This window comes from Danio rerio, chromosome 13 (assembly GCF_052040795.2).
Source record: "Danio rerio strain M-AB ecotype USA chromosome 13, GRCz13ab, whole genome shotgun sequence".
In the NCBI taxonomy this organism is placed as follows: domain Eukaryota; kingdom Metazoa; phylum Chordata; class Actinopteri; order Cypriniformes; family Danionidae; genus Danio; species Danio rerio.
In genome coordinates, this window is record NC_141033.1 from 55,606,424 (window position 1) to 55,630,349 (window position 23,926).

The window sequence follows — 23,926 nt, forward strand, 5'->3', positions numbered from 1 at the left end:
GGCTGGCGTTCAGTCATCAGGACAGAGAAGATCTTCTGTAGAAGCAGAACATGTACAACTGATATGCCTGTCTGTGTACACTCAGGAACAGGACACAAGTGTGAGGATTCTGTTATCATCATTTGTGTTGGTGCTAGAGAGCTGAAATTTAAGAAATATACTAAGAGGACTTCCTCAAATGCGCTGGGTTTTTTCCTTCTAGTCTGCAGAGATACAGTAACCATGTTTATTCAGGCCAGGTAGATATGCAACATGCTTTTTGTTGTGTTGAGGGTTTGGACCCAGCAGTTTGTTTGTATTGGGTTAGGTGTTAATTCCGTTCATGTTCATTTAATACTATACACAATGCAGTAAGCATGTTCCTACATTACAATGAAGAGTGTCTGTCAGAGGTTAAACACTGTATGTCAAGTAATGTCCATATGAGGGAAATGTACTGTTGTAGTATAACCCTCATTACCCTCAAATAAGATCCATGAATGCTCGAGGAAAAGATCCCAGTTATTATCAGAGAGAAGTTTCTTTTCTTTACGCTTTGACTGCCCATTCTTTGAGAGAAGGTAACACTCATCCTGCATATTCTCTGCCGTTTTCCATCGTGTCACAGCAGCATATTATCACTCCTGTGTGTGCTGCTGAGTTTCTTTTGTTATCTGTAATGTTTTGACTAGAAAGTGTGGATCAGTGCCTCATTGCTGCTCACTGTAGCCCATCGCCAGAGCCGTATGATGCCTTTCTAGATAGGCAGTGTTACACTTGCTTTCTTAATAAAGAGTTGGATTCAGAAGAAGAAATGCTTTGAAGTTTTGATTGAATCCATGACATGTATTTTAAAAACTGAAATAATGTAAATACTACAGAAAATACATGTAAACGGAACTCCAGTAAACTCTATTGGAGTGTAAGACATCACCACTGACCTCCAGTCATGCTGCAACAACAGCACAGACCTGCAGACGGAGGGAAGATGTGTGTCAAACCACTGCTTCAGGGATTTCACACTGATCTTGGTTATTTCTAGTAGTTATGAATAGATTATTCTAATTTAAATTTAAAACTAACCAATATATATATACAACTTTTATGATTTTACACACTGGTGCATAACTGTAGGCACAGCGCTCCGCTGTAACCGCTTTAAGAAAGCAAAGGGTGCGTTTAGCTTTCTTCAATAAATATGGAAGGCAATGTTGCAGTAAGAGGAGGAGTACAGGAAATGGGATGAGGAAGACCTGGATAAAGAACCAAATTTGTCAGTGATTCAAGCATTTGTTTACTACAGATTTTGTGTTTCTGCTCAAATGGACAATTGAATATTAATCAGATGTTTCATATTGAATTTATATTGAATAATTTTGTCTTCCAAAAGCTGTCAAACTAAGGTTTTGTTAGAGTACTGTATAGTCTGGAAATAAGTCTTTAATTTAGCAAGATAAGTGAGGTGTTCTGCTCTCTGTGTGTGCAGATTTATAAATTGTGTGTATTGTTTTAAACAAAGGTGCCTTAATTAAAAAATACGAGGGTTCAAATGTGTCAATCCAATGTGAAAGTAGATGCTAATTTCTTTACCTAAATTAAAGCAATCAAGAAAATCTGTAATGACCGTTTGCAGTACAGATGTTACATTAGCGCCACCTTCTGGAGAGACTGAACTGCTACACATCTAATCCTCCCCATCATTAAAAACTGAAAAATAAACAAAAACACCAGTGAGCTTCTCTCTGTGATCACTGAGCCACCGTTCGCATTTACAGAATAGTTCCTATTGAATGGTGAGGAAGAGGACTGTGAGTGTTTACAGTCCAGCTGGAGATTTGATGGAGAATCAGCAGTTCAGCCAAACTGAAGCTCTTCACTGGTCAATCATCAGAGATAAACAACTGAATCTGAAAAAACTGGGGGTATTCCAGAAAGCTGGGTTAACTTACCATCTGCTAAACCCTGAACTCTCGGTTGATTAACCCAAAACCTGCGCACCGTATGTCAGTTCCAAAACAGCTGATAAGAGTTAGTTAAAATAAACCTCCTGAAGATAACCGCGGGTTAATGCGCGCGCACGGCACATACCTGAAGGCATTTTCAGTAGAAGGCGGAATTCACGAGTCACCATAGAAAGTCAAGGTGAGAAAAAAGAGCAACACACTTTACTGAGGCGGAGCTGGAGGTTATAATCACAGAGCTTACACATCTGCATCAACAAACGAAAGAAATATCATAAATGGATAAGAAAAGAAAACAATAAGAACACGTGTTCATTAAATTGCACATGCCACCCTCCCTTTTATTGTAATGAAAAATTAATCTTCTCTTTAACATGCTTTTTGTGTTGTCTAACCCATTCATGCATTTAGTTTTGCTGCCAATAATTTCTTAAGGCCACAATAATAATGTGTATTGACTAGTATATAAGGCTTGTAGAAATTGTAATCCTTATGGAGCTATAAAGACCTCTGTCCAAAGTCAAAATTAAAGAGAAACACTCTTCTAAAATGTAAGATTTGATGACTGGAGCTGTATTAAACACTCTAGAAGATTCTTTCTGTCATGCAGCGAAAGGAGGCTGATGCCTGTGTACCTGCTGTTGACCCCCAGTTAGAGGAGCTGCTCTGTCCTTTAATAAATAAAGAAATGAACAGTGCTTCAGACCAAACTATTTAATTAAACATATATGTTTTGACATTATATTTCTTAAAACTCTTCCATCTCTTTGCTCTGCTTGGGTCACTGAGGATTCTTCTGGGTCAGGCTGCAGGTAAGATGTCATTAAATAAGGCAAAAAGGGTATCCTCTGTCCTCCAGCTAGTAACAAATGTAGTGCCTAGTAATGATTCAAGTGTATAATACTAAAATAATAATAAAAGAAACATCATGTAAAGAACATGCATCCTGTAGGAATGTACTTTATAATGAAGACTCCCTGAAAATCAGCCATTTAGTGTCAACATGAGGTGGGGTCATCACTTATGAGCTAGTAAGTGAAAGCAGTAATGAGTTTAATGGTTGAAACACCGAAAGATTAAGGACAGAAAATTAAGTTGTACCTGCAAATTCATGGACAGATTTCATATTATCAGTGTCCTTTAGTGACTGATGGAGCTTTAAATTAATGCACAGGAGACATTTGGAAACCCTGAAAAAAATTTATATAAAAAAAATGTAGCGTGTGTGTGCGCTTGTGTGTGCGTGTGCGTTCATGTGTGTGTGTGTGTGTGTGTGTGTGTGTGTGTGTGTGTGTGTGAACAGATGAAGATATAAACGACTACATCTGAAAATGTGCATGTATTTTTCTACGTAAGACAAAGCTGCCACTTTTTATAATATTATATATAAGCTACAGAATAATGTGAGCGGTGCAGAAAGAGAAAATAAACGAGATTGTAAGATTCGAACTCGATCTGCTGTGTGCACTGTTGTTCTTTAAATGTCGCACAGTCCTCTTCGCTATTGCCAGCTCTGAATCGTGAAATGATACGCAGTGGTTTATGGCCAAGAAACTGTACAAGAGTGTATAAAACAGTTCAGTGCAGGCGGCTGTACAGATGGTCCTACACACTTGGCTATTGCCATGTTGTACAGTAAAATGCCCTAACACAAAAACAAAGAGCTGCACTGAGCGGCACGGTAACCATTGTAAGAGAAGACTAGAGGTCTGCATTCCCGCAGCTGTACCGCGGGACTCGACCAGATTTCTTGCAGCGCGGGAATACATTTCCAAATAAAGCGTGGGAGCAGGTAGTAATTAGTGTAATTTTGGATTGGAGCAGGCCGTCTAACAAGATCACTCCCGACTCCAGAGTGAGCGAGCACGCTTATCGCGTATGTATGTGTGTGAATGAGAGAGTGTGATGCTGTGTTTAGCTATTTTGTTGCTGGGTGTGTGTGTGTGTGTGTGTGTGTGTGTGTGTGTGTGTGTGTGTGTGTGTGTGTGTGTGTGTGTGTGTGTGTGTGTATGTGAGAATGAAAGAGAGAGCTTCGAACTAAAACCTGGCAGGAGCAGGTTTGAGCAGGATTCAAAATTTTGTCCTGCGCAGATCCGCGATTTGTCACGTTTGATTTGAAAAGGTTTGTTAAATACATTAATGATGCTTTTGAAAAACAACACCGTTCATTCAAATATTCATTTGGTAATGAAGAGAACTATGCAGACAGCAAATTCAATGGTGTTAAATTTCAAGTGTTGAGGTAATTCAGAGTAAAGTGTTTAAATTCTAGAGTTAAATAAAGGTAAAATAACCCTCTTAGTGTTAGAAGCTGATTTGCCTCCTTGTCATACAGAGTAACATGTTTCTACCTTTGTAGAAAACCCTTGTTTTTGAGAAACTAATCAGAGTGTCTGAAATCTCGCCATTCACCCTCATTCACCTGGCCATTAAAATAGTCCATTAGTTTAGTCCACTAGACGGAGTGAATGAGCACAAAAAAGTGAATTCAGACACCTGCCGTTGAACACCTGCTGCTAACAAGCACAATCACTGAAGGAATAAGAAATCGAAGGAAGAAATAAAACTACAGACACAGCCTCACACCAAACCAACTGAATTAAAACAGAGGATTGAACAACTCAATTAAATAACAGTATTAGCAGCTTCACTGATTACAGTTTGACTTTATTTCTATGCGAATATTTTTTTTTAGTAAAAATATTTAATTTGACCTCACCATCATGGAGATCAGAGGATGCTTAGTTGAGATCTTGAACCTTTACTCTTCTATCTTAATGTTTCTCTGACTGTTATAGCTGTGTTTCTGAAACTTTTCAATTATAGCAATAAAGGTAATGATAAACTATACTGTACGTGCTTAACTGTTATAGATATAATTTTAGGTGTTTTATAAGTTAATTCATAAAGAAAGAAATGCAAATATTTTTGTATTAAAGTTGTTTGGGACAATGCTGCTGACAGTCTGCTGCTCTTCATGATTCAACAAACAATTAGGATGGAAATATTTTAATTAATAATTAGAGAGTTATGCACTAAGGATTAGAGCTCCAACAGCACATCAAGAATCAGGATATGAACCTCAACCATGGTTGCTTAAAAGACAAAATCTGCATAGTTCATGCTGCAATGCATGCTGGGTGCCAACATAGTACAAAGCTCCCAGCATGCATTGCAGCATTAATAAATTATGCAGCTTTATGTTCTTACAATCTCTTTCTTTTCCTTTATTTTGTATGGTTTTTGGGAGGTAATATCTCAGTAGAGTGTTTTGTTTTGTTCTGGGTTGATTTTTATTAATTTTTTTTTTGTCACCATTGTTGAGACTAATTGTTGATGTCTGTGTGTTTTTAAGTTCTGCCATAGCGCTAGCATTCTCATTGAGATTGGTGTTTTTAAATCTGTTAAACAGTAATTGATTGTTGAAGCTTCCGTGGTGTTATTTGTGTTTTTATTTTATTTCTTACACATAACTAACATGACATTGAATGAGAACACAAGCAGGTGAGGATGGTTTTGATGTCATAGCTAGTCTCACCAGACTGACTCTTACATTTTCTATTTTCATGCTGCATGCATAAATAGTATGATGAACACAATTCACAATTCATTATAGCAGTCTAAATAAAAAAACAGTCTTATAGTAAGAAGTTGAAGAGCCCAACAACAGCAGACTCTGTCCTCCATCATGGTGACTTCAAATGAACAGAAATTTCATTAAGAGCTTTTGTTTAAGTGACAGAAATAAAGTGAAAGGTCAGTAATAAGTGAAGCTCCATGTTGAGTAGTTTAATGACCTCTGCTAAAATGTTGAAAAATATATTTTTGTTATTGTGCTATTTGATTAATGTTTATTCATTATTATTTATTTAGAGTTTTATTTTGGGTTGAATTCATCTCTCTGTAGTGAGAACACTAGTGAGGATTTTGCTCTGGGATTTAAGGGGTTAAATGTGCCGGTATAAGCTGCCGGTATTTTGCCGTAAAATCAAAAAAGGAAAAAAATAAACAGCAAAACGTTTTTTGTGTCAACATTGTGGAGAAGAGTAGCGTCTGTGTTGTTTTCAGCTGTTTGTGTGTGGTTCTAGCTGTTTTCTTCAGCTGTTTGTGATGGTTTCGCAAAAACACCAACAAAGCACCTGAGTACTTTACTTATTTATTTTACTTTATCTTTGCACTTATTATTGTTTTCATTGCACTTTTATCATGTGTTTACTAATTTCTGTTGTTACTAACATTTGCAAAGCACGGGAGGTACGCTGCAGGCGTAATCCTCACAACCTTCGTTCAATCCATGTATCTGCTATTTCACAACTCTCTCTTTCTGTGGACCTCTAGAATTTTCAATCAGCTGTTAACAAGACAGATCTGATTACCTCCATAGCTACACACTCTAACTATAATCTCATGGCTCTAACTGAGACCTGGTTGAGGCCGGAGGACACTGCTACACCTGCAGCTCTCTCTGCTAATTTCTCTTTTTCCCACACTCCTCATCAGACAGGGAGAGGGGGTGGGACTGGACTACTGATTTCCAAAGAATGGAAATTTACTCAGAGACCGTCCCTGCCAACAATCAGCTCCTTTGAATTAAAAAATTATTACTAGTGGTTTTGCGTCTCACACTTTACACACCTGAAACTTGCCTACAGCACTTATTCAGTGTTGCTCTTATAGTTGTGTAAAGTGCTTCCTTGTCCTCATTTGTAAGTCGCTTTGGATAAAAGCCTTTGCTAAATGACTAAATATAAATGTACTTACTCTTAAACATACCCCGGAATGTTACATAACCTGCTTTCAGGAATTACCCCGCTGGAGATCAGACAAGGAGGAAAATATGATCAAATTAGAAAAGTGGATTAGATGAGACTAACATTTACACATTTATAAAGCACACACCCTAAGAAAAGACTCACAGCCAAGTGAAATAGTACTTTGAAAACAGCCTGTAATCAAAAAGCAGCCTGTTTTCTGACCAGATCAATCTGACCAGCTTCTGAAATCAGAGCAATCTTCGTCTTTTGTGCGTTCTTACAGCTTGCATTCGTTGTTGCACTACTGCCATCTCCTGGTGTTTCATGTCATGTCATGTCGTCTGTGCTTTCAAATTCCTAAAATTTGTCCAGTTTTTTGTCATACTTTGTACAGATTACCAGTACGTGCTCTACATTCTCGGCTTCATGGTCATTAGATGTTTCCTTATTATTAGAAGTGTACTAGTGAGTGTGCTGTGTCTGGTTAAGATGCTCTCTCCTCTCTAGTTTTTCCCTTTATTTTCTACACTCGGAGCAGAAACTGAATCGCTCCAAATTAGATTCAGTGTTTATAATTATAACCCTAATAACCCAAACTCATCCACATCTCAAAAGCTGTGGTTACACTGGGCTTTTCTCCCTATAGACTTCCATTCATATGCATGCAAATGCGTCCGGAAACGCAGGGTTAAGCTGCGGTCACATTAGAGTTTGAGCATGTGATATTCTGTCGTGAGGTGCTGCGAAAAGGGGTGGGATTAAAAAAGTTTATTAGGCATTTAAATAAGTGAGCGATTGCTCCATGTTTGAAATTTCTGTCCAGAGAGGTCATGTTTTGATCCTCAATTGGTTTCACGCAGTCAAGTGATGCGATTTCACAGGTCGGAGTTCCCCAAGTTTGAATTTGCACCACAGCAACCTGCAAAATTTGACGCATGACCTCGCGTTTTCGATATAACACATTTGCGTACTTATGGATGGAAGTTTATGGGGAGTAAAGTTAAGTGTGAGCACAGCTTTATGTGTTAAGTTTCAAGACATCACTAAATCTTATTAGACTTATTCTTGCTTTTACTTTTGGCTTTTCATGCTATACAAATAATGTGATCAACACAACTAATTTTAGCAACCAAAATAAGCAGCTGAAGAGCCTAACTAAAGCAGAAGCTGACCTCCATTATGGTGACTTCAAATGAGCAACAGCAACTCTATGAAGAGCTCTTGTCCACATGACAGAAATTAAGTCAAAGCTCAGTAGTAAGTCAAGCTCCTGATGTTTGTAGAGTTGTTTAATCATCCTTTGCTGAGATCCTGAGAAAGAACATTTTATTATCTAAATATTATTATTTGTTAATTATTCTTGAATTTATTTTTAGTAGATTTCATCTTTGGTTTGGGCTGTAATTTGTTGGTCTTTTCTTTCCTTCAGTGACTCTGCCTAAAGCTGTGGTCATACTACAGTATATGTGTGTGAAATTCTGTCCGACGGCCCTGCGAAAATGGGCGTGCTTTAACAAGATGATTAGACTTTTAAAAATCAAGCTATTATCCATATTCAAAATCTCTGTCCAGAGAGGTCATGTTTTGATCCTACATTGGTCTCACGCAGTCAAGTGATGTGATTTTACTGGTCAGAGTTTACCAAAGAATGAACTTTCTAACACATCGAACTGTGAAACTTGACACACAACCTTTACTATTTATGTAAAATCAAGAAGAAATAAAAAGCAGCAAAATTCTACAAAACGTTTTTTGTCTCACCGATGTGGAGGACAGTAGCGTCTGTGTGCTGAGAGTGTCTGATGTTGTGCTGCATTGTCTTTTGTTTAAATGTAAATGTTTATTTACTAATGCAGTAAACTCGGTTTGCTGATCACACATAAACTCATTAATGCATGTACATTTTTGTGATCTGAATATTGTATCAGTTAATAAAATAAAACTATTGTCTGTAAATTTAAACAGTTCTAAAAAAACTTCCACATATTTTACAGAAAAATCCTGGAAACCCCAGCTGTTGGTGTTTTTCTGTAAATTTAACAGAGTTTTTAACAATGTTGGCACAAGATATGGGAGTCTAGTCCTCATGGGCTGCCCAGTCCAGACATGCTGTGGCTGACGGAAGACGCTGAAAGGGGACTCTTTCAGAGGGGGATGTCTTACAAAGACAAGCATGGAAAAAGAAGGTGGAGGAAAGCCATGAAGGAACACCGGATGTGGTTTCATCCTCCAGCATGCACCAATCAGAAGGCTTTTCTCTACCAGTGTGGGTATTCATCCATGATTTGACAGATCTGCCTCATGTCTGACTGGTACTGCATGCTGACTGAAGTCTTGGTATGCAACACCTGTAGAAAGGCTGTAGAGGAGTCAGAAAAGCACATCATCGGTTGGCTCCTATCATGGAATCAGTCCATCATCCCCCAGATCAGTTCAGCTCACAGAGCCGTGTTTCCTGCTGTTTTGACGCTAAGGTCAGTTTCTAGCAGAGGGGTGTCAAACTCAATCCTTGGAGGGCCGAAGCCCTACACAGTTAATTCCAAACCTGCTTCAACACACTTACCAGTAGGTTTCAAACAAGCCTGAAGGACTTGATTAGTTTGATCAGGTGTGTTTAGTTAGGGTTGAACCTAAGATGTGCAGAGTTGCCGCCCTACAGGAACTGAGTTTGACATCGGTGCTCTAGCAGAATACAAATAATTGTGAAATTATGCAGTCTGAAAAAAATTAAGATTCACCATCATCTAATGGTTGGGTTACACAAGGACCATCTGCAGAGAAAGGACTTGTACAACACAGCCAGTACAACAACCTGAAAAGATCAATCATAAGTCAGAGCTAATTGTTTTCTTAAAGGGATAGTTCACCCAGAAATAAGTAGTTTCAAACCTATGAGTTTCTCTCTTCTGTTGAACACAAAAGAAGACATTCTGGAGAAATCTGAAATCCAGCAACTACTGATGTTCAATAAAGTCCTCATTTGGCATTTTGGAAGTCCTAAAGTATGACTCCACCACGAAGGTACATTTAACACAATGAAAAGTATGTTTGCAAGCGTATTGCAAAACCTTTGTACTGGTATTGTTTAGTTGTGTTGGAAATCCTTTATCACAGGGATTTAATCCTTAAAGTATTATTTAGTATTAAATAAATATTTAGTATTTTCCAGATTAGCATTATGGGGATTTTAATAATTTTAAGCAGGTGGTACTCAGCTGTATACTTGGTGGTCTCCAGAAAGAACCAGCTGGCCTGCAGTGCAGTTTCAGCTTCTCTGCCTTCTCTGGCCGGCACCTGAAAGCTGAAGCAAACAGTCCTGCAAGTCTTGCCTGTGCCTCCTGCTGCTGTGTCGGCTCAGTCGATGTCAGCAGGACTCTAGCGCACAAACACACTCCATTAACTGCACCTCCCACTGTTTCCCCACTGCAGGCATCTGCTCCACCACCGTTCCCCTCCAGATCAATGGTCTACAAGAGGAAAACAGCAGAACTCAGAGGATCTGGACTTCCAGCCACAGTGAAGCTCAACATCTGTTCTCTGTGTTGCCAACCAACTCAAGGCCACAAGAAATACTGAAAGAAGAGCTGCTGTGAGAGCTCCAAATCCTCCACATCCACAAATCTTGCTGGGCAGACCTTTGACTGTTTTGAAGACTTGAAAGGGCTGTGTATGTTCTCTTGGCCTCTCAGGCCTCCTGCTGTTCATAATTGTTGACTGGTAACGGTGTTGTTGCTGCAGAAATGTATGTCATAATAACAGCTCATTTGTTTTAAAGTTTACTGTGTTTTTTTACAGCACTTTACACTAATTAGATGATTGTTGTAATGCTGTTGTTGCAGAAATGTAAGTTATATTAACAGTTGATTGTTTTAAAGTCTTTTACAGTAATTTGTTCATTGTTTTGTCAGTGTTATTGTTGCAAAGTGTATGTTATTTTCACAGTCACAAGTCATCTAGTCCAGACAGGTTGCTGGAGAACTTCACATCTGCCTCCCAAAGAACCACAATCCTATCTTACCTTTTTACTCACCCAACTCGCAATTCACTTGTTGGTGTGATAAACAATTAATCATTGCAACCAAAATAAACCTAGTGTTAAAGTGAGCAGCTGAAGAGCCCAACTAAAGCAGACGCTGATCTCCATTATGGTGACTTCAAATGAACATTAGCAACTCCATGCAGACCTCTTGCCCATGTGAGAAATCAAGTCAAAGCTCAGTCGTAAGTCAAGGTCCTGATGTTTGCAGAGTTGTTTGTTTTATTGTCTAATTATTATTTTTTTAAATTAAAGCTGCTTTTACATTCACACATTTAGACTTTCTCTTTAATAATACAGTTTCAGAAGAGTATTCTTTGCAATCTCTAAATAGTGAAATCATATTAGCAGCCAGTAAATATCAGAGGACAGCAGTGTTTACAGTCAAATAAATAATACTGCTGGTGTTGTTTTGAGGTCATGCTCACGTGTAATTTCAAGACTAATGTAAAGTACCATGGTAAAATATATCGGGAGTATGTCACGAGTTGGATCAATAAAAGTGCAAATATAAAACTAATTTTTACCTCAATGGCATGGTTTAGTAATATTTATTAGTAAAGCACTTTCACACCAAACAGGGCATTCAATAACAGTGAAAACATTAGACAACTGCAGAAATGGATTATAGTGACATTTACTGTGCATTTACTCATTACTGAATTCCACCACACAGAACATTTAAAATGTGCAGTCCTGCTATATACAGAGCCAAACATGATAAAAGAGATAATAAATTAGATTTTGGCTACCTCCAGCATGTTTAAACTCACTCAAATCAATCAACATATCCTTTTAAGGATCCTCTGAGAAGTTTCTGGAAGCAGTGGAGAAACGAGAGCAACATCAGGAGTGACCTTTTGTACCTGTGCTGTGGTGCATCATGGGAAGTGGAAGAGACCAAATAAAGGTTTTTATTTATTTCGTTTTTACTAAATAGCCTTAATATGTTTACATGGCTGGTGAATATTGTGAAATTTTCCCCAGTGATGGAAGAAACTAAGCTCTCCAAAGCATCGAATAAATTGATCCAATAACTTCTTTGCAAAACCGCAAGCTGATTTTAAGTGTTTGTATGAAATGCCACCCGCTGGCGACCCCTGCTGCTTAATACATGTAAATGCATTAAACTCTGGCCAAAACTGTAAAAGCCAATATGTTGTAAATGTTTATGTAAAATGCCAAATTCATGCTGGGAATCACTCGCTTCTTTATGTAACCAGTGAACATTCGTGCTGCTAATGAACTTATCATGAAGATGATTGCAAACGCTTAGCTAATATTGCAGATCTGTTTTATCTGTTTAGTTAATTTCATAAAGCTTATTTAATCTTCATCTATATGATCATTTATACATCATTTTCATTAGTTTTTTTCTTGCTAATTGAGTGTAATAAATATAATTCTTGATGTTTTATCATATAAATATTGTATAATTCTAACAAATGAACCTAATTTTGTTGAACATGATTCAGCAACTAATTCTGCATGGAACAGAGGCTCAAGGCCGACTAGACACCGGCATTCTGCTCCGATCACACCGGAGATAAGAACACTAGTCTTAGGAGATTCAATAATCAAGAATTTCAGGAGCAGATCTACAATGACATACTGCTTTCCTCATGCAACAGTTTCTGATGTAAACAAAGAACTTGAGGAAATTCTAAAAAAGCACAAGACTGCAAAACGGATTATCATCCATGTGGGGAAGAATGATATTCGGAAGGAACAGTCAGAACTGCTCAAGAAAGATTTCTGTGAGCTCTTGGAAACAGCTGAAAGATTGAAGGTTCAGCCGTTCATAAGTGGACCACTCCCTGCAAGAGGGACAAATATGTTTTCACGGCTTCTTGGTCTAAATGTATGGCTACAGAAAACATGTAACAAGAAAGGAATGAATTTCATCGACAACTTCAATCTCTTCTGGAACCAAAGACAGCTGTTTACATCAGACGGCCTTCATCCAAACAAACTTGGTGCAAAGGTGCTAAAGGACAATATTTTTTTCTCCCTCAATCATGCATCAGCTGTGTATGCCACTGAACTGAATTGTACACACACACCTAGCAAATGTCCGGATGACCACAGGACCTCAAATCAGCTCCTGAGTGGACTTGTGGCTGACGAATCACCCAAGGACAGTGATATTGCCACGCAGCCAAAACACCCAATGTTGATAGAGACACTATCAGTTGCCCTCTGCTCAACACAGGCAGACTGTGACGCATCAGAACAGCATCAAGTCTCGTCACTCAAAAATGATCCTCAGGAAAACATATTTCTGCAGACAGAATCTCCAGATGCACAGCCTCTGTCACCGGACACGTTCTCATTGTCACAATGTTCACCACTCTTGGGTTTTTCAAAAAAGATGGAGGAACTGGTGTGTGCTGGAACTAAACTTTCACACTCCATTGCCGCAAGCCCCCAGTTACCAACCAAAAAGCGGCCTGCTCCACAACCACCTATGAGCCCACCTGGAAGAGCCCTCCGATCACACCGCCAGGGCCCAAACAACAACGCCCCATCTTCAGCTGGTGAACACAAGAGCTCTCTGTGATGTGTGTCGGGGACCTGCTTAGATAACAGTGTCTTTATCAAATGTTTTCAGAACAAGCAGGAACCCAGTGTGTCTGCAGCTTTCTCTAAGCAGATATGTGTTGTGTTAAGTGACAGAAAACCAAAGACTTCATCAGGCCGTTTAGCAAATCATTCAAATCTGGTGTCTATTAAATGTAAATCTGAGACTACTATAGAAAAAACAGCTAAAACTGTTAAGTTAGCGCTTTTAAACATCAGATCACTCAACAATAAGTCTCTTTTAGTCAATGATTTTATCAACACAAATTGCCTTGATTTTATGCTTTTAAATGAAACTTGGCTAGATGACAGTTGTAGTGCAGCAGTTCTGAATGAAGCAGCTCCTTTAAACTTTGACTTTTTGAGTGTATGCAGAGCTAATAGGAGAGGTGGAGGCATCGCTGCCCTGTTTAAAGATGTGTATGAATGTAAACAAGTGTCATTTGGTGACTATCTGTCTTTTGAATATCTGAGTATAGCACTAAAAAGTGCTCCACGCATCTTACTGATCATTATCTACAGACCTCCAAAATATTCTCCAGCTTTTATTGAGGATTTTACAGAGCTGTTATCAATTGTAACCTCTGAATTTGATTATTTTAGTATTGCTGGGGATTTTAATATTCACATTGATAATCCAGAAATCAATGCTGTAAAAGAACTGATGACTGTTTTTAACACTTTTGATCTGACTCAGCATGTTCAAGGACCCACACTCAATCGTGGACACACTCTTGATCTACTTATAACTAAGGGTTTACACATTTCATCCACTGTTGTTAAGGATGTGGCACTATCTGATCATTTCTGTATCTTTTTTGATATATTGATCACTCCAGCTATTAAAGACAGATCTGTCTCTGTCAGAAAGAGATGCATAAATGAGAACACTAGTGAGCAGTTTATGAAGGCATATCGCTGGCACCAAGTATATCTGCAGATTCTGTTGATTCTCTCCTTGATTTGTTTAACTCTAAAATTGAGAATTTCATAAATGACATCGCTCCTGTTAAAGTCAAGAAGATGACTGGCAGGCAAAAGGGATCTTGGACAAGGTCACCTAGAGTACAAATGATGAAAAGACAGTGCAGAAAAGCTGAGCGTATGTGGAGAAAGACGAAACTAGTAGTCCATTATAATATCTATAAAGACAGTCTTCATGCCTTTAATATGGAACTAAACACTGCTAGACAGACTTTTTTTTCAAGCCTTATAAACAGCAACTTAAATAATGCTCGCACACTCTTTGCAACGATAGTGAGACTTACAAACCCCCCCAGTCAGATTCCAAGTGAGCTCCTCTCTGAAAGCAAATGTAATGAGTTTGCTCATTTCTTCACTGATAAGATCAATAATATCAGAAAGGCAATCAGCTCATCCAATCAGTCAAGTTGTGTCGATATCAAACAAGCTCAACCACAACTTGAGAAGTCAGACATTATGTCTGATTTCATGGCAATTAACGGCAAAATCTTAGAAGAGATTGTGCAAGTTATGAAAACATCAACCTGCAGTCTTGACACGCTCCCCACATCATTCTTCAAAACGGTGTTTACCTGTTTAGAAATGGATCTTCTAAAAGTGGTAAATGCTTCACTTCTCTCAGGGATTTTTCCAACCTCACTTAAAACTGCAGTTGTTAAACCCCTCTTGAAGAAGAGCAACCTGGATAACACCCTATTGAGCAATTACAGGCCAATCTCAAATCTCCCTTTCATTGGCAAAATCATTGAAAAAGTTGTTTTTAACCAGGTTAACAAGTTCTTAAACTTCAGGGGGTGTTTAGACAATTTTCAATCTGGTTTCAGAGCACATCACAGTACAGAGAGCGCTCTTATAAAGATAATCAATGATATACGCCTAAATACAGATTCAGGTAAAATAACAGTGCTGGTATTGTTGGATCTCAGTGCTGCATTTGACACTGTCCATCACAGCATACTTCTGGATAGGCTGGAAAACTGGGTTGGGCTGTCTGGCATGGTCCTCAAATGGTTTAGATCTTACCTTGAAGGTAGAGGTTACCATGTCAGTATAGGTGACCATAGGTCGAGGTGGACACCCATGACGTGTGGAGTCCCTCAAGGCTCGATTCTGGCACCTCTCCTGTTCAACCTTTACATGCTCCCTCTGAGGCAAATAATGAGAAAGAACCAAATCTCCTACCACAGCTCTGCTGATGACACTCAGATCTACCTAGCCTTACTGCCTAATGACTACAGCCCCATTGACACCCTCTGCCAATGCATTGATGAAATGAGCAATTGGATGTGCCAAAACTTTCTTCAGTTAAACAAAGAGAAAACTGAAGTCATTGCGTTTGGGAACAGAGATGAGGTTTTCAAGGTAAATGCGTACCTTGGCACTAAAGGTCAAACGACAAAAAATAAGGTCAAGAATCTTGGTGTGACTCTGGAGTCAGATCTGAGTTTCAACAGTCATGTCAAAGCAGTCAGTAAATCAGCATACTATCATCTCAAAAACATAGCAAGAATCAGATGCTTTGTTTCTAGTGAAGACTTAGAGAAACTTGTTCATGCTTTTATCAGCAGCAGGGTGGATTACTGTAATGGACTCCTCACTGGTCTTCCTAAAAAGACAGTCAGACAGTTGCAGCTCATCCAGAATGCTGCAGCCAGAATTCTAACCAGAACCAGAAAATCAGAGCACATCACACCTGTCCTCAGGTCTTTACACTGGCTGCCAGTTACATTCAGAATAGATTTTAAAGTATTATTACTGGTCTATAAATCACTAAATGGCCTGGGACCTCAATACATTACAGATATGCTCACTGAATACAAACCTAACAGATCACTCAGATCATTAGGATCATACAAACCAGAAGTTCCAAGAGTTCAGTCAAAGCAGGGTGAATCGGCTTTTAGCCACTATGCCCCTCGCTGCTGGAGTCAGCTTCCAGAAATGATCAGATGTGCTCCAACATTAGGCACAATCAAATCAAGACTGAAAACACATCTGTTTAGCTGTGCCTTTACTGAATGAGCACTGTGCTGCGTCCGACAGATTGCACTATCATGTTTTTCTCTTCTTCTTCATTCTTTTATATCACATTTTACCTGTTTTTATGTTTTGTTTTGTTTTTACGCATTTTTATTATTGGTTTTTATTTTTATTTTACTTGTTTCTTTTATTCTTGTTTATGTAAAGCACTTTGAATTGCCATTGTGTATGAAATGTGCTATATAAATAAACTTGCCTTGCCTTGCCTTGCCTTGCCTAATATAATCTAAAAAATATAAGATTGTTGACATTTTTAGTTTGGCATTCATTCATTCATTCATTCATTCATTCATTCATTCATTCATTCATTCATTCATTCATTCATTCATTCATTCATTTTTTCTTTTCTTTTCGGCTTTTTCCCTTTATTAATCTGGGATCGCCACAGCGGAACTAACCACCTTTTTTTGGTTAGTAATTTATAACTATTATTATTTTTTGCAATATCTCATTTGAATTTAAATATTTTATCTTTATAAACCGACAGATGTTTTGTGAACAAACTATTATTTTAATGAATATAACTGTTGAATAAAACTGTTTGGGATTCATGTTTAAAAGTGGCTGTACTCATTTATGCTGAGCACTGTTTATGTATGTTTATCTCTCTTTTCTCCCCATAGTAAAATCTGAAATGGATATATATGAACACGTATCAGTGCTTGCTACTTAAATTAAACCTACTTATTTTTAATACTAATAGTTGGAAAATATATGTAAATAGCCAATAACAAGGAGTGACTGTAAAATACTGTAATTTCAAGTAGTTAATTGACAATAAAACTAACATATAAATCACTAGGATTAATCTGCTCTGGAACTCAGGATAGCTGCAGAGAATAAACCTCTATAGTAACTTAATTCAGCTTAACTATCTGGTAAGCGTTTCTCTTCTCAGGTTTTTGTTTGACCGTACGCTCTGGCACATCTGGTCAGCGTTTCTCTTCTCAGGTTTTGTTTGACCGTAGGCTACGGCACATCTGGTCAGCGTTTCTCTTCTCAGGTTTTGTTTGACCGTATGCTCCGGCACATCTGGTCAGCGTTTCTCTTCTCAGGTTTTGTTTGACCGTACCTCAGTTTTCTTTTTTTTTTTTTTTTTTAGAATCAAATAGGTGAAGATCATCAATGTTTCCCACAATTTAATTTTAGTTTAGATTAAAGTTGCAGAGATTAATTTGAGTATCTTCCTTTTAACACGAAGAGAACAGAGTAGGAACCTCTGCCTTTGTACATTTATCATATATTTATCGTCTTGTTTTCATATTGATGTTTTCAGTTTAACTCTACCATTTTGAGTGCAGGTGAGGAGCTGTTGAGCTGCAGGCAGTGGAGAAGCTTTGCCTGGAGGTCCTGGATCTGTAAGCTCATTTCTGGTAATGGAGCTATTAAACCTACTCTGTTGGCATTTACTTATCTAAGGTATTGTGGACCATGTGTACATCAGAATGCAATGTTCTCCTTCACTTCCAATCTTCCAGATCTCCACTCAGAATAACTTTGCCCCCTATGATACTGATTTTGGACTGATCATTAGCCTAAATCTAAATCTGTCATCTGGCCTAAATCTATTAAGGGTGTCTAATATTTCTGTTGTTTGTCAGGTTGCTGTGATTTTTTGAATGCTCAAACATCAGCTGTCATACGCTGGGGTGGTCAACATCAAGCTGCAGCAGATGGAGATCCTAAGGAGTGGTGTCAGGAGCCTGATCAAAATGGACAATCCTCCATGTAATGATTAAGATATTAGTGGTTTATTTTTTCTGAATAAATGATTATCATGTTGTCAACAGAAACTGCTTTTAATTATTGTGTTTTCTATGGGCCTCCTAGGCTTCTTGGTGCTGACGCTCTACATCCCATCATAGCTGAACTTTTGTTCTATCTGGCTAGTAAGAACGTTTTTCTGAGCATTTCTCACACTATAAACGCTATAGATGACACTAATTCTTGTGATTTTTATATTGTCATACTATTATTTATCTATTTATTGTGGATGAGGAGCTAGAGGCGGTGACGCTTTGCAGCAAGAACGTGGATCTGGGAGTGAAGTTGAAGATGAGCAGGAGGCAGTGGAGAAGCTTTACCTGGAGGTTCTGGATCTGCATGCTGAGTTCTTGGATTGAAGACTTTAGCTTGATCATCTAGGGCTGATGCTTGTTCATCGGAGGTAAGTTTGCAGAATGATGTTGATGCTGCAATCAGCTCAACTGTGTCTTCTGCACAGGCCCAGGTGTTCACTCTAGTGTTGGGGTACTGTGGATCATGTGTGAAGCAGAAGGTGAAGATGTCCTCCCAGCCTTCCACATCCCCACAAGAAATGCTTTGCTACCTCCGAGATGCAATAGGACTGAGCATTAGCAACTCCATAGTTAAGCACATCTATATTATATCTACTAAATATGAGGTGTACTGCTATGAAGAACAAACAGCTTTATAACAAATGTTTCCTTTGAGTGTTCTGGACTTCATGCTGATGGTTTGCTCACCAGCAGTTCTGGATCTATATCCTTGTTTGACAACATCTCCAAGATGCTTCATATTATCTGAGATGAGTTGATTCACAATACTGTGAGTGCACACACTGCACTAAAGACAGCAGTAATCCTGATATATTATATAATATGTATAAATTCACTAATCGTGTTTTACCTATTAGAGTGCAGGTGCGGAGTCATCAAGCTGCAGTTGGAGCAGGAGGCAGTGGAGAAGCTTTTCCTGAAGGTTCTGGATCTGTAAACTCAGTTCTTGGATTTGAATATAGCCTGATTAACCAAGCTGATGTTTGATTATCTATATTTAGTTTGTGGTTTGTTAATCAGCTCAACTGTGTGTTCCTCTGCACAGGCTCAGTAAACGGCCAACCCAAGTGTTCACTCCTGTGCTGGTGTACCATGGACCATGTGTAAAGCAGAAGGCTCAGTTTTCCTAGTGCTCGTGTTATTAAGGTTTGTCTGAAGGTCTCTGCAATCCTCAGTGCTGATAAGCATGGGAGCTGTTGTCCTCCTGCAGTGTTGAACAACACGCTTCAGTAGAAGGACAGCCTGAAGAGTGATGTCAGGTGCCTGATTAAAACCAACCTCAAGGATTGTCCTCTTATTGCAGACAAGGACGTTAACGGTAAAGTAGAATCTTTTCTCTGAATGACTGGTTATGCTGTCAACAAACAGCTTTTAATTGCTTGCATGTTTTCTGTGAGCCTTCTAGGGTTGTCCGTGCTGACTTTCTGCGAACCAGCAAAGCTCAACTCCTGCAGATGTTGTCTGACAGGACTGTGGGTGAGGAGTGGAGCTGCAGTTTGAGCAGGAGGCAGAGGAGAAGCTTTACCTGGAGTTCCTGGATTGCAGACTTCAGCTTGATCTGCTGGGCTGATGCTTGTTCATCCAAGGTAAGTTTGCAGAATTATATTGATGCTGAATTATATTCATGTTGTCATTTATGCTGTGGAATAATCTGTGACGGTCACTCCAACTGAATATTTTTTTCTGACATTAATTATTAACACTCCTGACATTCCTACTTTCAGAACACAAATTTATTGTATAATGTGAAAATTAATTCATGAAAATTGTGAAATTAAAAGAACAGTTAAGACGTCTGGTCTCTGCATCAAGTCAGGGTGCGCCTGTATAAATGCACACGTGGTGGCGGAGGCACACTCTAAACTCATACTGGAGAAAACTGCACTAGTAAATTACACGAAAGCGTCATGTTTTGGGTAATTAATTCTTTAAATACAACTCTCTGCAGCTCTAAAGGGGAAAAAATCGCTAAAGAAATTTGCTGTTAATTTAATTTTAGCAGAGACTCAACTGGCAGTCATTTTCACATTAGTTTTAGTTGGGGATTATTATTATTATTATTATTATTATTATTAGAGTAGCTTAATAAAAATGTTTAGCCCGACAGTGTACACTATGAACAATATGAGCATTTATTTTATTCGTTATTATTAATATTAGAATTAAGCTATAAAATGGACAATACAGAACCATTAAAAATATTTGCTTTCATTTTGACCCTGCTAATGCGCACTTACAGGTGTGAAAATGAACATCCATCATGCAGCAGCAGTTAAGTTAGGACCCTTAATGCCTTATGAGTGTAAAGATGATTGACCTGTGAGTCAAGTTTACAGTGTTCTAAATGAAAAAGGTATACAGTGCGTGAGAGGGTGAATCTGCTTCGGATCCACCTCTCGCATGCTGTTTTGTTAGGCTGAATGGTAATTGGGTAGGTAGACAAGCTCTCTGCTTTGCTATTAAAATGTAACTTAACACATTTGGCTATTATTTTTAAAACTACTTTCAGTTGTAAGATTTAACGTTCTCCTAATGCTCATATTGGTTGGGCAATGAAACGTGATGACTGTGTTTTGTGTGCAGCAGTGGACCATGGAAAGAGTGAGGTTTTCGTCCACTGCCCAACACTCCGATCTCCACCCAGAACAGCTTTATGCTCTGAGACTGATTGTGACTGATCACTGAGCACTCCATCATCTGGCACATCAGGGTTAAATGCAATAAGGCTATGTTAGAAACCTTTCCCTGTGCTTGTGTCAATGTCTCTGCAGGCTCCTGTGATCCTGAATGCTGATGAACATCTGCTGTCGTTCTCTGTGGTGGTGAACATCAGGCTGCAGCAGATCAGGAGATCCTGAAAAGTGATGTCATGAGCCTGATCCAAAACAAACGGAAGGACCATCCTCCACGTACCGACATGGACCTCAACAGTTCAGTAGAATGTTTGCTCTAAATGAATTAAAACAATTAAATGAATTAAACAAACTACTTTTTAATTCCTGGGTTTTCTGTGGGCCTCCTAGGCTGAACTCCTGTCAGACAACATTACATGGTCAGTTTCCTAGAGCTTTTCACACTCTCTAAGCACCACACAACATTAATACTTATAAATTAAATTGTCATATTAGCATTTGTCTACATTTTACTGTGGTTGAGGATTCTGAGCTAGATGTGTTGATTCTACCTGACTGATGGTAGCTCGTGCGAGCTAGGTTTTTGTTAAGTCTCTCTACAGGTCCCTGCAATCCTCAGCACTGATGAACGTCTGAACTGTCGTCCTGCATGCAATGGTGAACAACATCAGGCTGCAGCAGATGGAGGACCTGAAGAGTGGAATCTATGAGCCTGATCAAACGTGTCGTTGGTGATCCAGATCATAATCCTGGACTGCTCCCTATGTACTGAAAATGACACGGTTGGTTAGACTCTGCTTTGAATAAATAATTATTGTAAATGGCGAACTGCTGTAACTATATATATATTTTTTATTTGCTCGGAGGGCCTAGGCTTTTCCATGTTGGACATCTGCACTTAAACTGAGGTGAAGCTGATCTCGGACTACACCTTCAGGACTCTGCACTAAGTAAATTTCTACAAAGCACTGTGCACACCACACCAAGCCTTTATACTAATGATTTGGACTCTTATTCACTAATACTCCTGTTTACCTTTTTAAGTGCAGGTGAGGACTCGTCGAGCTGCAGTTGGAGCAGAAGGCAGCAGATTATTTCATGACCATTCCTTAATGCCATCACATTAATAAGTCAATTCTCATTTTAAGAGGTTTGTTCCTGTCATTTTACCACTCACTGTTCACATATATTACAGGTTATCAAATTATCTGTAAATGAATGATCGTTTTCAACAGAGCATGCATTATTATCATTATCTATCATCAAAGTAATGAATCAAAATCCAGCATAGCCATTGATAATATATTATTTTTCCATAATTTTTGACCATCATTACTTGTAAGGTAAATTGTTCACCCGGAGCGAATATAAGGAGCTGCACTAAATCAGCTTTGCTTTACACAAACGGTAACCCCACAAAAATATTTTTATCAGTAATGACAGTTTTTTTTGTTCAACACTGTTTCTACATAATATCTAGATTGAAATGGTGAAAAAATGAAAACAAAATATTCAAAAACAACAGAAATATGACGGATTGAAACTGACCTAAAGCACATTCAAATGAGAACAAACCGGATTGGTGCAAAAACACGAATACTAATGAGACATTCTCGTCTGCTTTATTCTCTACTAAAACAAGCTTACAAAGCCTTTTAAAATCATAAGTATGATGATTTAAAGTATGAAAAAACAACCTAGACATCAGATAATCAAATTCTGAATGATAATATACAAACACATGGTGATGAGAAGTCACGATTTTTGAGAATGCTGTTTCAACACTTGGTCAATAGCCTTAAACTATTCTTATCCCTTTGTTCACCCAATATCTTTAAGCATAGAAAAATATTACATTGAAATTCAAATGAGATATATTAAAAATATATTACAAAATATAAAATGTCTATTTAAAATTTTAATGTTGAAATGAATGTCCATTGGCCACACGTATGACGAAGTAAATTATTTGATTTATTTTTATGTCACCTCAAATGCTTGTTTAATCTCTGAAAGTAATGAGAATTTCTTGATTGTTCCATAATTCTCTGGGCCCTAAATCAAGAGCTATCAGATTACTTTCAATCTTTCAGCATTACGTAAGTTCACAATTATCCGTGAAGTACTTCTAAATCATGCTAATGTTAATTCAACATACTTCACTGTCTCAGAAATTATATTATGTAAATATGTAGTAATCAACAAATCATATTGTGTTCCACTGACCATATATCATTTAGGAGATGGTAATTATCATCATCATTATTATTACTATTATTATCATCAATTCTACAAACTTATAATCGCTCCAGTGATTTGTAAAATTACAAATTAACATGCGAGAAATAAGGAGCTGCACTAAATCAGCTATGCATTACACAGACGGTAACCCCATAAAAATATTTTTATCAGTAATTAGTTTTTGTTGGGTTAACACAGTTTCTACATAATATTTAGATTAAAATGGTGAAAAAATTAACTCTAAATATTTCAAAACAACAGAGATATGAACGATTGAAATCGACTTAAAGCATATGCAAATGAGAACAAACCGGATTGGTGCAGAAACATGAATACTAATGAGCCATTCCTGTCTGGTCTATTCTCTAATAAAACGCGATTTTAAAGGTCTTTATGAGCGATGATTAAAGCATTAATAAACAACGTAGACATCAGATAATCAAATTCTGAATGATAATATACAAACAAGAGCAAAAAAAAAAAAAAAAAATTGTGTGTCACCATGAACGCTGTCTCTCAACACCTGGCCATTGGCCTTAAACTGATTTTATTTCTTGAGTTTTGCTTCCAGCAGTTATCCTTGACAAAGATGATATCAGTCTGGTTTGTGTTAATGCCCTAGTGGAGAGCAATATCAAGATTTGTTACTATTGTCACTCTCTCCTAGAGAAAGTAATAAAGAAAAATTAAAAAGAAAATCCCACACTTTATGTTTATCTCTACAGTATATAATCCATTTTTTTAAAGTGTTTTTGGGGCAGGACGAGCCTCACTCAACTCATTTGAGTTCCAAATCTTTTTGTAAAACACACAAACCTCTTAAAACCCAATTTTTGCATCAAAATATCAGAACCCAAAACAAACATAGTGAGGATTTGGTCAAGTCCCTATTATAAATTGGCAACAAGACACTGGCCTG

General features: G+C 38.0%; 1 protein-coding gene and 1 long non-coding RNA gene across 2 annotated transcripts in view; both read left to right on the forward strand.

The window, feature by feature from the left end:
- LOC147841236 (uncharacterized) overlaps nucleotides 1–16,554 on the forward strand; it is a 65,274-nt gene extending 48,720 nt beyond the window's left edge. The window contains exon 6 of the mRNA XM_087279899.2: nucleotides 13,359–16,554. Within this exon, the coding sequence (XP_087136025.1) occupies nucleotides 13,359–14,304 (946 nt within the window). The 3' untranslated portion in view covers nucleotides 14,305–16,554. The remainder of the gene's footprint in view (nucleotides 1–13,358) is intronic.
- A 2,800-nt stretch (nucleotides 16,555–19,354) lies between these two features.
- LOC141377019 (uncharacterized) lies at nucleotides 19,355–23,681 on the forward strand. Its single transcript, XR_015505530.1, has 6 exons — nucleotides 19,355–19,451; nucleotides 19,539–19,719; nucleotides 20,905–21,063; nucleotides 21,157–21,548; nucleotides 21,640–21,716; nucleotides 21,811–23,681. It is a non-coding gene; the product is annotated as an uncharacterized LOC141377019 (long non-coding RNA).
- Nucleotides 23,682–23,926: the final 245 nt, after the last annotated feature.